At 41.2% G+C, this 13,313-nt stretch overlaps 1 protein-coding gene across 1 annotated transcript; it reads left to right on the top strand.

Moving 5' to 3' along the window:
* Positions 1–341: 341 nt before the first annotated feature.
* On the top strand, positions 342–13,274 carry MONOS_9309 (putative breast cancer 2 susceptibility protein; the record flags this gene model as incomplete). Its single annotated transcript, XM_067879796.1, has 7 exons — positions 342–393; positions 442–10,689; positions 10,920–11,093; positions 11,143–11,201; positions 11,243–12,782; positions 12,890–13,014; positions 13,080–13,274. 7 exons carry the CDS (start codon positions 342–344, stop codon positions 13,149–13,151), a joined length of 12,270 nt encoding a protein of 4,089 aa, XP_067734613.1. The 3' UTR covers positions 13,152–13,274.
* Positions 13,275–13,313: the final 39 nt, after the last annotated feature.

The following is a 13,313-nucleotide window of genomic DNA, read 5'->3' as shown; positions in this document are numbered from 1 at the left end:
AACAAGAACAAACATTATGTTACCAAGATTCCATGCCTCCATCAATTTCACCTTCTCTTTCTCAGCAAAGTCTGAAACTGCAGCATGTAACTCCAACCCATTCACCAGGATCTCGCTTAAGTGGAAATCGTCTTATGCATTTGAAAGCTATTTCAAGAAAATCAATAACACCAGCAAAGAATACACATCAAATTCTACAGAAATCCGAAGAACATTCATTAAACAATGACTTACAGCACTCTATGCCTGAAATCAAGACAGATACGAATCAATCAGATGCTTCAAGGAGTTTTTTTCTTGAACAAGATTCTAATGATGGTAAATTGAAGGATTTACATGAAATGAGCGAGAATCTGATCTCAAATGAAGCACACCTCGTCAACAAAAGCGATGGTACCACGAAATGTAATGAATTTTTTATGTCAAATGAAAATATTTCAGAAGAAAAAAGCGTCCAAAGAAAGGATGAAGAGCAAAATATAATACATTTTACTACAACCGAAAAAGATTCACTGAGTGAAAAAACGATGGACGAAGGAACTTCCAAAGATGAAAGCAAGCCTGCAGATGAAAAAATGGAAGAAAATACATTTCCGATTCCTTTTAACTGGAGTCGCTCAATGAGCGTGATTGGAGGAGATGATAGTGAATGGGAATTACCTGCTTTAACGAAAGAAAATACTGAATTCGCAGATCCCGTCATAGATACGGGTCAAACTCCTGAAAAGCAAGATGCTCTTACAGCTACAGAAAACAAAGAAATTGCGACAAATGAATCCAATTGCGGCAATGAAACGACAGAAAATGGCAAAGAAAAACCAGTTGAAAGCGGAAGCACAGAAGCGGATGTTCAAGAAGATAAAGCGGATAAGGATGCAGATGATGGAAATACATTTGGAGATATTATTGATAGACTCATATTTTCGCCAACAACAGCGGGTGCTCTCATTGATGAGCTCGACGAGACAACTGCGGAAATGCCAAAGGAAATACAAGAAGCAGAACCAGTCACAGCACATGGCGAAGACGAACTTTTGGATAAAGACAAAGGCAACGTGAATGAAGAGACAATTTCTAATGATGAACATGTGACTTCAGACACTTCGGTTATGTCTGAAAAATCACAAACAAAAGAAGAAGAAGAAAAAGCCAAAAACGAAGGATTGAAGGAACAACCAGATGAAATGAAAGAAGAAGCCAAAGATAACAATGAAGTTGGAGGAGAAGGAGGAGAAAAAGAAATAGATCTTCCAAAAGAACCTGTCAATGAGATGGACGTTTTTGCTGCATTTGAAGGCGATGTGGTTGTAGATGCAGAAGCCGAAAATGAATGGGAAATCGGAGAAAGTGTTCCAACTCCTGAAAACGAGGCATTCACAGATAAAATTCAAGCACCAGTTGAGGGCTTCACAGAAGCTCCTGCTGAAATAAAAACAGCTTCATTTTTTTCTGTCTCTTCAATGATGTCTTCATCTCCAACAAGTGGTGCTTTTGCGAATGATATTTCTGTGAATGCAAGCACTTCTTCTGATTCTGATAAAACAAATCAGCAAAATGAATCAACCAACCAAACTGCATTTCATTCGAGTTCATCTTCGTTCTCTTCTTTCTCTGATGAAAGTGATGACTTACTCCCCATCACTCTTCCCTCACGTGGCTCTAAGCCGCCAAAGCCGTTTCGTCCACCAGCACCTTTCAATGCACCTCGATCTTCAAAGAACACATTAACAACGAAAGTCACTGAAAAGGCAAATGAACAGAAGGATAAACAAGAGAATGACAGTCAGAAGAATTACTGGCAGCCGAAAAGGAAGATGTGGGGGAGTGGGATTTCAGCTGCAGCGTTGGAGAAAGCAAGAAAGATGTGGATTGAAGAAGACGAGGAAGAGGAAGGGAGGGGAGAAAGCGAGAAAATCAGTTTTAATGAAAATGGGAAAGAAGATGGAGAAGCAGATACTGTTAGCTTTCAAAAGGCAAGTTTTGAACTGAAACATGAACAGAATTCACAAAATGAAAAAGATTTTAATAACATCGAAATGAAAAAGGAAGAAAAAAAAGAAGAAAAAGAAGAAGACGAAGAAAAAGAAAAAGAAAAAGAAGCAGCATCTTCTTTTCCTGCTGTTGCTGGAGGGCTTTTCATGTCAGCACGAACGATGAAGACGATAAAATTTGATGAAGCAGCACTGAAGAAAGCAAGTCGATTTATGAAGGATATCGAAGATGACAGTCAAGATGAAGGTGAGCAAGAGAAAGAGAAAGAAGAGAAGGAAGATAAGGAAATGGATGCACCATCTTTCAGAGCAGCTGGAAGTTTCAAGTTGAATGAAGAAACAAATTCAAGAAAGAAAGAAGAAGAAGAGGAGGAGGAGGAGGAGGAGGAGAAAAAGAAAATTCAAAATAATGGATCGGAAAATAGAGAAGAATTCAAAATGAGTGAGCTTGTGATGAAAGGAGGGATATTTGCATCAGCCAGGACGATGAAGCCGATTGAGCTGACAGACAAAGCAATGGAGAAGGCGAAGCAGATGATGAAGGAAGTGGATGAAGAAGAGGAGAGTAGCAAAGAAAGAGATGGAGATGGAGATGGAGAAGAAAGAAAAGACAAAGAAATGAAGATGATTGAGAAAGAAGGGAAAAGAAGAGAAGAACAAGCAGACAGCAGTCAAAACAATGTTTCAACCGAAGACTCATTTCCATTCAATTCTTCTTCGTCCAACATGAATGAGCCATCTTTCAATGACAAGCTGTCTTTGATGAAGCCAGGTGTGTTTTCTTCTGCTCGCACACTGGCTCCTATTGCATTTTCTGGTGCTGCGATGGAGAAAGCACGAAGGATGATGGAGGAGGTGGAGGAGGATGAAGAGAAGGATGAAGGGGAAAATGATGAAAAAGAAGAGGAGAAGGAGAAAGAGGAAGAGGAAGATAAAGAGATAAATGAAAAAGAAGAAAAAGCTAAAGGGAAAGAACTTAGCAAAATCGAAGAATTTGGCAGTTCTTCTTTCGGCAATGCGAATAAATTTGAGAGTGTTGGGATTTTCTCATCTGCTCGCACTTTTAAACCAGTCTCATTTTCAGCTGCGTCGCTGGACAAAGCAAAAAAGCTGATGGATGAAGCAGATGCAGAGGCAGAGGCAGAGGCAGATGAAAAGAAAGAGCAAAGAGAAGAGAACGAAGGAATTGAGAAAGCACAGAATGAATCAGTGAATAGAAAAAGCAGTTTATCTTCTGATTATTCCTCGCAGTTCCAAACCCCCTTTCACAGAAATGCATCTCCTTCTTTGCAAACTTCTGCTTCTGCATCAACAGCAAAATCTCTGCTCTCTTCACTATCACCTCAGAGTTCATCAATTTCAACATCCCATTTGTCACCAAGCATTTCGTCTTCATCACCTTCTCCTTCACCTTCCCCTGTCACTACATCTTCTCCTTCTCCTTCTGTCTCTCCTTCTGCTTCAACTTCTTCTTCCTCCTCTTCTTTTCCCAACAGACGCTCTTCCTCTCTGGCCTCCCACACTCCAATTGAAAGCCGTTTCTCGCCTTCTTTCCGTGCAATAAACAGAGAATCTTCTCCAACAAGCACACCTTCCTCCTCTTCCTTTTCTCCTGATGCTTCTCCATCTCCCAGTCGCTATTCTTCTCATTCTCCTCCTCTTCCACTTGTCTCTACCTCTCCTTCATCCAAAACACTTCTTCCTTCTTCCTTTTCTCTCCATTCTGTACAAGCCGTTCGACAGCAACAGCAGCTGCAATCAATTGTAAGCAAAGCAACTCCTTTGAAGTCTACAGGAGTTTCTTCTTCTTCTCCTTCTCCTTCTTCGTCTCCATCTTCTTCATCTCCAACATCATCCTATTTGTCGCTTGCCAATCCACAATCATCTCTCTCTTCTATTGTCACACCTCAGCCAACAAAGAGAATGTATTCCAACACTTCCTCCTCCTCTTCTTCTTCTTCCTCCTCTTCTTCTTCCTCCTCTTCTTCCTCTTCTCGTGCCACTGCGTTCCTTCCTCCACATTTGAGAGTCCCCAAACAGACACCGTTCCGTCGAGTGCGCTCAAACAACTCAGCCATCAAAACACTTCATCCACAACAACAATCTCAACAACAGCAGATGTTAAATGAACCTCTTCTTCATCCACAGAAGGATTTCCAGACACCCAACAAGCAAACTGCAATGATCAAAAGCCTTTCTCCCACACCTTCGGCTTTGTCAATGTCCTCATCATCTTCTTCATTTTCTCGTTCTTTGCCACTTCCGCCTCCACCACCACCACCTCCTCCTCCTCCTCAAATTCAACCACAACCTGCTTTTCAGTCAGAAAAGCAACAAAATTCTTCTTCATCATCATTTTCAAGCACTTTTTCTCCTCAGAATCAGTTTACTTCTTTTCAGGCATCATCTATTTCAACTGCATCTTCATCGCTCTCAACTCCAACATATGGAATATCAACAGCAACATCATCATCATCATCCAACATTAGCATCAACATCAACAGCATCAGCACATCTTCACCAATGGCTGTATCTCCTCCTTCATCCCAATCAAATGCACTTCTTTCTCTTTTATCACCCACAACTGCACGCAAAATTGGTATCAACAAACAGACACTGACACACCCTGATCCCATTTCTCTTCCTCCTCCCCCACCTCTTGTTTCATCTTCGTTTCATACACCTCCTCATCTGCCTGCTCTGTCGACTCCACCAACTGGAAAGCATCTTCTTCCCCCGCCTCCAACACTGATGAGTGCATCAATGGCTGCTTCTTCTGTTTCAACTGCACTTATTGACCAGTCATTGGCTATTAGCAGAGTGTGGGTGACTTCTGGCAGAAAGAACAGTGAAATTCCATCTCTTCAACCAGGATGTGAATGTATGAGCAATGAAAAGAATATCAGCTTTGAAGCAGATCAATTGGCAATGAATGGAAATGACTCACTTTGTAATAGAACACTCAGTGACTCTTCTGCAAAGGAGATTGAGATGGGATCTTCGTTTGAGCAATCAACAGATACATCCTTAACTAATACCTTCAATGGAAGCAATGCAGCCTTCGATCCAATATCAACACAAGAACCCCTGAAAATGATAGTCGATGGCAGTTCAGCTGTGTTCGAGCCATTGCCTGCTTCAGCGTCGAGTCTGCCTGACAATCAGTCTTTGCTTGAAACTTCGCTTTTCCAGTCGAAAAACAAGCGGCCTCCGCTGATTGAGCTGCAGATGTGGAAGAAGCCCTTCAAAGAGATCGTCCAGCTGTCTAATTTTATGATGTCTTCGCAGAATGTCCAGGACGACTTGGAGAAAAAAGTGAAAGACGAAATGCGAAAGGGAAGCGCTTCGTCTCTTTCTGTGTCCCCGGGTGATGTTGGTACGCTTTTTGCTTCAGTTCTTGCGCTTTCGCCAAAACTGAGCAAGGTTTCTCTGGTTGAGTGGCTGAAGCACGAACAAACAGAAGCGCCATCGTCATTGATGGACATTGTGCAGCAACAGCAGCAGCAGAAGGGAGAGTCAAACTTATTGACTCAGTTGTCTTCATCAAGCAGTACAGGCTACTTCTCATCACAGAAACACAGTCTCCTTGCTTTGTCTTTGCACACACAAGAGACGCTACACCGCTGGCTGAGCAGAGCATCCATCGAAATGACATCTGTGTCTGCTGCCTTTTTTGTGTTCAACTTGAACAACTACCCCAGTTTTAATCCACCATTCCCATCGCCTTCTCTATCAGCGCCTTCTTCTTCCACGATTGACAAACCCAGGAGATGGGGACCTTTTGAGGCATTTATTTGTCTCACTCAATCTGCAAGCTCAGCTAATGCAACTTCACAGTCAGGGAGTTCTGGAACTTTCAGTACATTCACCTCACCAATATCGTTATCATCTTCATCAACTTTTCCTTCTCATTCTTCTGTTCAAAGTTCTCTTCAGCCACTTCCTCCATCAATATCAGCACTCATCACTCTTCCATGGGTTCTGACACAGTGGCGGTGGATTGTATATAAATTAGCTGCAATGGAGCGATGCTTTCCATATACACTGGGCAGTTATGTGACAAGCGAGGATACAGGAATGTATGACAATGATGAGGAAGATGTACTAAACACGATGGAGGATGATGAAAAGAATGAGATGTTGGAAGAGGAAGAGAGGCTGTATCAAATGGGGAATGCAAAGGATGTGGAGGAAGATGAAGACAGACGCTTGGAAGCAGAAGCAGAGCGGATTGTGGAGACAACAAACGCAGCACGGTGGAAGGAGAAAAACACTGATCAGCTGACTGGGACATCATTTGGACACGGAGTTAGATCATATACAAACTTTGGCAGTTCGGAAGGGGAAGAAGACGAGCGAGACGAAGAAGAAATAGCATCAACTGTCATTCAACAAAGCACAAACATTCCAGCAACTGGTTTAAAAGTCAAACAGGACGAGGATACTACTCTTTGGCTGGATGGATTGGGAGGAGTTGAGCTGAGGCCTTCTTCCGCACAATTCATATCAAACGCCTCTTCTGCCCATCTTTCTGCATTCCACAAAACAGACATAACTCGAAGGAGGATTGCCAAAAGCATTCGGAAACTGAGGAGATTGAACGGATGTCGTTCTGGCCATTCGCTGCTTACTCCGCAAAACGTGCTGTTCCATTTGCTGAAACGGGCAGACGCTGAATTTGTGAGAGCGAAAAGATCAGCTTTGAGAATGATTATGGAAGGGGATGCGAATGTGGGGAGGCACATGGTGCTGTTTGTAGCACGAATAGTCAGAATTGGGAGGAAAAGCTTTGATGACTGGCAGACAGGAGCATCAAAAGCAACAACGACTACTGATCGCAATGCCACTTCTGCCTCTTCTTCGTCGTCTACGTCTTCAGCATCGTCTGCAATGCCAATGTCTGTTTTATCATTTGAACCTGCCATTGTGGAGCTGTCTGATGGATGGTACTCCATTCTGAGTGAGTTAGATGAGTATCTCACAGGTTATGTTGCTGAAGGAAAGATCAAAGAAGGAATGAAGCTGAGGATATGCGGGGCAGAAATGATGGGTGGGGACAGGCTGCCAGCATCGCCGCTGGATCTGTTGAGTGTGATGGGCATTTCGACAGTTGTAGATGATGCGAAGGAGGTGTACATTGAGAGGAGGAAAGAAGAGCTGATGAGAAATGGAGTGACTGACGCGAATGAGAAGCTGATGGACGAGGAAATGAAAATAGTGTTTGAATGTCTTCAGAAATTATCTGGTGGATCGAAGAAGAAAAACGAGAATGCACCAGCAGAAGAGAAGCAAAAAGCTACATCATCATCATCCTCTTCAAATTCGTCAAAGATGAGACAAGCAGCTATTCTCAACATGACTTCCACAAATGAAGATTTCATCAAAACATTTTCTGCTCTTTTCGACCAGCAAAAAGGATCCACTTTCTCTTCTTTGGCTCCGCCAACAAATCCACTCGCCGACCAGCCTTACCTCAGACTCCATGTGAACAGCACACGCAGAGCGAAATGGAATGTCAGATTGGGATTCCAAAGAACTCCCACATTTCCTGTTCTCCTGAGATCAATCAAACCAGGCGGAGGCATTGTGCCTTCGTGTTTGTGTGCCATTCAGCGTGTGTATCCGACGGAGTATCTTGTGAAGGAAGAGAGATGGGATGAGATGGAGAGGATTATTGCCACAAGAGCTAGGAAAATGTCACTGGCTTTTTCTGCAGAAGGATCTGGTAAACGAAAGCAGGCTGCTGAAATCGATCAATTCAATGATGATGACGAAGAGGAAGATGCTTCAGCTACGAAGCCTTCTTTTTCATTTGTGAGATGTGAGGCAAGCGAAACAATTGCACAGACACTTTTTGAAAGATTGCTTGAAAAACGAGCAGATCAGCTAAATGTGCAGATGCAGCATGAGATGGAGAAAGAGGAACTCAGAATTATGGATCAGTTTGCACAAAAGCTGAGCACATCAATGCGAAAATTGGGGGTCAAATCTCCAGAGACGCAACTGCTTGCATCAGAACTCGCTTCTGCGCCGTCACTTGCTGCAATGGTTTCGGTTCATTCATCGCTTACATCAAATGTATCAACATCAGAACAAGAAGATTTTCATCAGAACATAAGTTCCCCTTCTTTGTCATCAGCCAGTTCATTTTCTCGTTCTTCTCGTTTGCCCGCTTCTTCTTCTCAGTCACGCTTATTTAATTCGACTGTCTCTTCTGAGCTTTCTGCGCAGTTAAGACAGTTGGAAGCCAAACAGAACGAGCTTTCATCAGAAATGCAGCAGTTGCTGTCTTCATTCACAGCATTGAGAAGCATCACGCCATTCAGAAAAGTGAAAGTCAGAGATGTGCTGGAGATCCCAAGAATTGCAAAGAGAAAGAGTGTTTTGTTGATGAATTCTGAAGCAAGAGAATCATATGATTCAGCAGCTTTCAACATTCAAAACAGTTTCAATATGAACAGTGATATTTCTGGAATGAGCGATGGAAGTTTCTCCAGTGGCAAGATGGTTGATGATTCTTCATGCAATTTATCAATGAACACTTCGAACGTGGAGTTGCAAGTGCCTCAGTCAACATACCTCACATTCTGGCGCCCAGATGACGAGAATGAAGAAGAGCCATTCAAAGAAGGATGCGTTGTTCGGTTCAACTTTGTGATGCCGCAAACACGAGCGATGACAAAGAGGCACATTCTTCTTCCAGCAGAAAGAGTACAGACTGGAATGCAACTTGATGTTGATGAGAATTCTTCAGTTGAAGTGATAAATTCGTTTCCAATGAACTTGTGGAAGAACTCAAATGAGAAAGTGAAAAGCAGTCATCAAAAGGAGAATAACAATCAAAATAATTTAGAAAAAACGGGTGATAATTCAATTGATCCAAAGCATACTACTCTTTCAACCGATGATCAATCAAGTCATTCAAGCAGTTCATCTTTGCAATCAGCCGAAGATGATGAAGACTCGTTTACCATTCCAGACACAGTTGCTGCTCTTCTGACAGAATCGAGTGATTTGGGGCAGTCTCTCCCGTCTGATCCGTTTAAGTCTGTTGTTTTGTCCCAGTTATCAAGCTGCTCAGACAAAGAAAATGAAGCATCTAGTGAACAGTTAAAAGAGAATATATCTGGCTCTCAAAAACAGAAAGAAGGGGAAGAGAAAGTAAAGGAAGAGGTGAAAGAAGTGAAGGAAGAGAAAGAAGAGAAAGAAGAGGAGAAAGAGAAAGAGAAAGAAAAGGGGAAAGAAGAAATTGAAAATGAAAAAACCGAATCTGAAAAAAGTGAAGAAGATCAAACTCTTACCAAAACACCAGAAAAGAAAGTGTTTGAAGAAAATGATTTCGACTCACCATTCAGTTTGTTCTTTGGGAAAACTGTAACTAATTCGACTGACGAAGCAAAGGGAACAGAAGGTAAACCAGAAGAATCAACATATAAACAACAGACAGAAGCGAATTCTGATGGAAAGATGGATTCTGATGAAGAAAAAGAGAAATCAGAGGTCTGCTCAGAAGGGTCAAAAGAAGAAGCTATTCCTGAATCTTCATCAAGCAAAGAAGATGAAGTTTCATCGAATTCTTTGTCTGCGGTGTCTTCTGCATCAAGTGATGAGATTCAGTCAAATGCAATGGAAAAAGACGAACCAAATGAACCATCCCTTCCTCCAAAGAAAGAATCCAATGATATTCATTTGTCATCTATTTCATCAGAAGAATCGATTTCTTCTGAAATTGACTTGAAATTCAGGAAGCTCATTGCTTTTGATCGGATAGTAGTTCCATTCACTTCTGTCAGCACTTCCAACAGAACACTCATCCAACACGTTTCACTCGAAGCACTCTCAAACAATCTGCACAATCCATTTCCAGTTGCTCTGCCAAAGTCTGCAGCTGCACAGACTTCTCTTCAAACACAAAATGAAGACTCTCAAGTACGCAGGCAACGAGGATCTTTGCATTTGTCAATTCAACAGCCTGTTAGAAATACTCTTATTCTTCATCCGCTTTATTCTCAGCCAAGAATCGCAACAACTGTTGATGATCTTCTGCATCTGCCATGTGGATATGAGTTTGATGGATGCTTTCTTGTTCTGTATGCTTCTGAAATCGTCTCATACGAAAGGACTTCGTTTTCTTCTCGGCAAAAGGCTGAAAGTGATGATGTTTCTTCAAAAGATGCAGAGAAGAAAGAAGAGAAGGAATCACTTTCTTCTTCTTCTTCTTCTTCTTCTTCTTCTTCTGATGTGAATGAAGAAAAGGACAAAAAAGCATCATTATTGAAAGCGGATCCTCGGAAGTTGTCTGAGATGTTCCTGATGGTTGCTGATCAGACCACTTCGGCCACTCCTCTTTCTATTCATATCTCACGAAGCGCTCAATTCTTTCCTTTTGCTTCAAATTCTTCTTCTTCTTCTTCTCAATGTACATCTTTCCATCCTGGGTCTCTTTGCTGCTTCAGGAATCTTATACGAGCAGAAACAGACAATTACGTGGATGTCATTGCTTCACATGCACCCGAAGAAACTGAAATCACTTTTGTTTCTCAGCAAATTGCTTCGCATCCTTCTGTTGCTTCTCTTTTTAATGCTGCGTCTCGAACAAGTTCGAGTTCAACAGGCTCTATGCGCTCCGTTCCTTCTCATTTACAAAAGGCCAAAAAGAATATTGAAGACTGGATTCAAACACCTGAGAGCTATGAAAGTATAAAAAAGTTGCTTACAAAGATTTCAAAAATAACTGGACAGCAATTAATTCAAAATAATTAATTGCTTTTGGATTTTGGATATTTTTTCTAGTTTTTTATTTTTTATTGAAATATAAATTTTTATTAATTTTGATCAACTTTGATCAATAATAAATTACAATGTCTATTCTTTTATTTCCAAGCGTGTGTTGGTGTAAAAGATGGAATGCAATCTCTCATTTCGAAGATTACATAGCTGAAGATCAAGAAGAAACTTCTGATCTTAAACTCAAAACCGTCCAGCCTGTGAAAAAAGAAAAAGAATCGAAAAAACAAGAAAAAAAACATAAATTGGATGATGACGATGACGATGACGATATTTTCGATATGGAACATTATGACGATGATCCTGAATTGGAATGTATGCTTTTTAAACGATTTTATTACAAATAATTATGTTTTTATTAAAGTTTTTGGAAAACCACCAGATGTAATTTTGCCAAAAGATGATGAATATCAAGTTGGAGAAGTTTGAATTTTGATTTTGTTTCTTATTTTATGTTTTTTAAGCTTGATGAAGAAGAACTGGAAGAATTGCAAAAAGAGACTGAAATCAAAACCACAGACGATTATGTGCTTGCTCCACGAATTATGATTTCTATGGGCGAAAAGCCTAAGAAAAAAAAGAAAGATAAATCAGGCCGTAAGATGGCTGCGGATGATGAAGATGAAGACGAGGAGATTGCTGGAATGAATGAACCTTATGTTGTGGAAGTGAATCGTCTTTCACGTCAAGAAGGAGATTTCGAAAAGGCATATCAAATTGATCTCGATTATATGCCAGTTTGTGCTGAATGGGCTGGATTTTATTCTTCTAGTGAATCTACGAAAATGACAAGAATAGCTGCAGTTGGAATGACACATCATGTTGTTCAACTTTTTGACATAGAAAAATCCGGAGCTCCATGCGGCACACTAGATTTGAATGCGGTTTTGCATAAGAAATCAAAGAAATCCAGCGGTGCTAAGATGCTTAAAGGAGGAATGGATGAAGATGACTCAGAAGAAGAAAGTGAAATTGAAAAGATAAAAAGGCAAATAGCAACCGAAGGAATAACGAAACAGAAGCTGAAATCACTAAAAAAGAAGCTCAAACAAATAGAAGAGGAGGAGCAACGAAAAGAGTTGGAGAATCCCAACCATGTCACATGCATGAAGACTAATCCAGAGCACAGTCATATTCTTGCATGTGGATATACAACTGGTGTTGTCTGTGTGTGGGATGTGCAAACAGAGACACCTATTGCTCTGCTGAATGTTTGTGACTTCATTCGCGAGGACGGCGATGGGCGAACTGTGCTGAGCATTGCGTGGGGCAGGAGTCCGGTTGATGGAGACCCTGAATTCGACAAAAAGGGGTGGATGTCAGCAAGCGTACTTGTATGTGGCTGCAAGTCGGGCGATATGTTCATCACAGACATACGATCTGCGGTTGCAGCAGCTGTTGCTCCACAAGCGGGAGCTCCGTTGGCATCTCCTTTTGGTTTCAGTACTCCTTCAGCGAGTCCTCTGGGGCATACAGCTATTCCGACTGTTCCTTCATCTTTGATTTATCATATTTCAAAGACGAAACTTGATCGCTCTGGAATCGAATCAATGAGCTTTGTTCCTCCTTTCACTCATCCAATTCCATCTCCTCCTCCTTCGCTCATGGCTTCCTCTGCCTCTGTCTTTGGAGCAGCTGATGCTTCGTCTGCTTCAGCCTCGACTTCTTCATCGTCTTCTGTTTGCCCGCCTTCTTCATCGCCTTACTTGCTCTTCTGCACCACGCAGCACGGCTCCATCCACTGCATTGATCTGCACAACCTGCAGAAGCCTGAGCATCTGCTGCAGCTGCGCCCTCACTCAAAAAGTGCTACTTCTTTGTCTTTCTCTTCGTGTGTGTATATTCCCTCTGTGCCTCTTTCTCATCCGTCGCAGCATTCTTCGAATCATCATCTCCTTGTCACTGGAGGAGAAGACGCAAGATGCGTATTCTGGGATGTCAGTATTACTCCCATTGCTCGTGCATCGCAGACTCCTGGAGCACCGGGAGAGATCACTTTTGATGGTGTGGACTTATTTATAAGATTTTCTTTTCTTGTTCATTTCCATTTTGCTTGAATAATTGCTATTTATCTTCAATTTTTCTGTTCTTTATTTTTCTTTATGTTGAAGTAAACATGCAAAAGATCACGAGCAAAATGGTGAAAAAGAAGGATGGCGAAGCTCAACCTGTTTTTGGAGTCTCTTGCTGCCCAGAAAACACATGGATCGCAGTTGCTTCTCAACACACACTAACAGTTTGTTTTCTGTTTAGTTTTTTAGTTTTTAAAAAATTTCTTTCTCTTCAAAACTTTTTTTTCAGCCACTTGATACTTTGAAAATTGCACAAAGAGCCAACTTTGAGAGCCTTATTCCTATCAAAAAACGGAAATGAAAAAATTTTTTTACAGAGCTCGAATATTGAAAACCTATCAATTCACAAACATTTCAAAAATAAAAAATTTTTAATGAATATGAAATGAAAAAAATAAGACACAATCAATTAATATAATGTTCTAATACTATAAATTACAAACATTCATTTCTTAAAATTAAA

This window comes from Monocercomonoides exilis (genome assembly GCF_001643675.1).
Source record: "Monocercomonoides exilis strain PA203 chromosome Unknown scaffold4-2303458, whole genome shotgun sequence".
Lineage (NCBI taxonomy): Eukaryota > Preaxostyla > Oxymonadida > Polymastigidae > Monocercomonoides > Monocercomonoides exilis.
The sequence above is the reverse complement of the archived record's forward strand: the minus strand, read 5'-3'. Positions and strand labels throughout refer to the sequence as shown.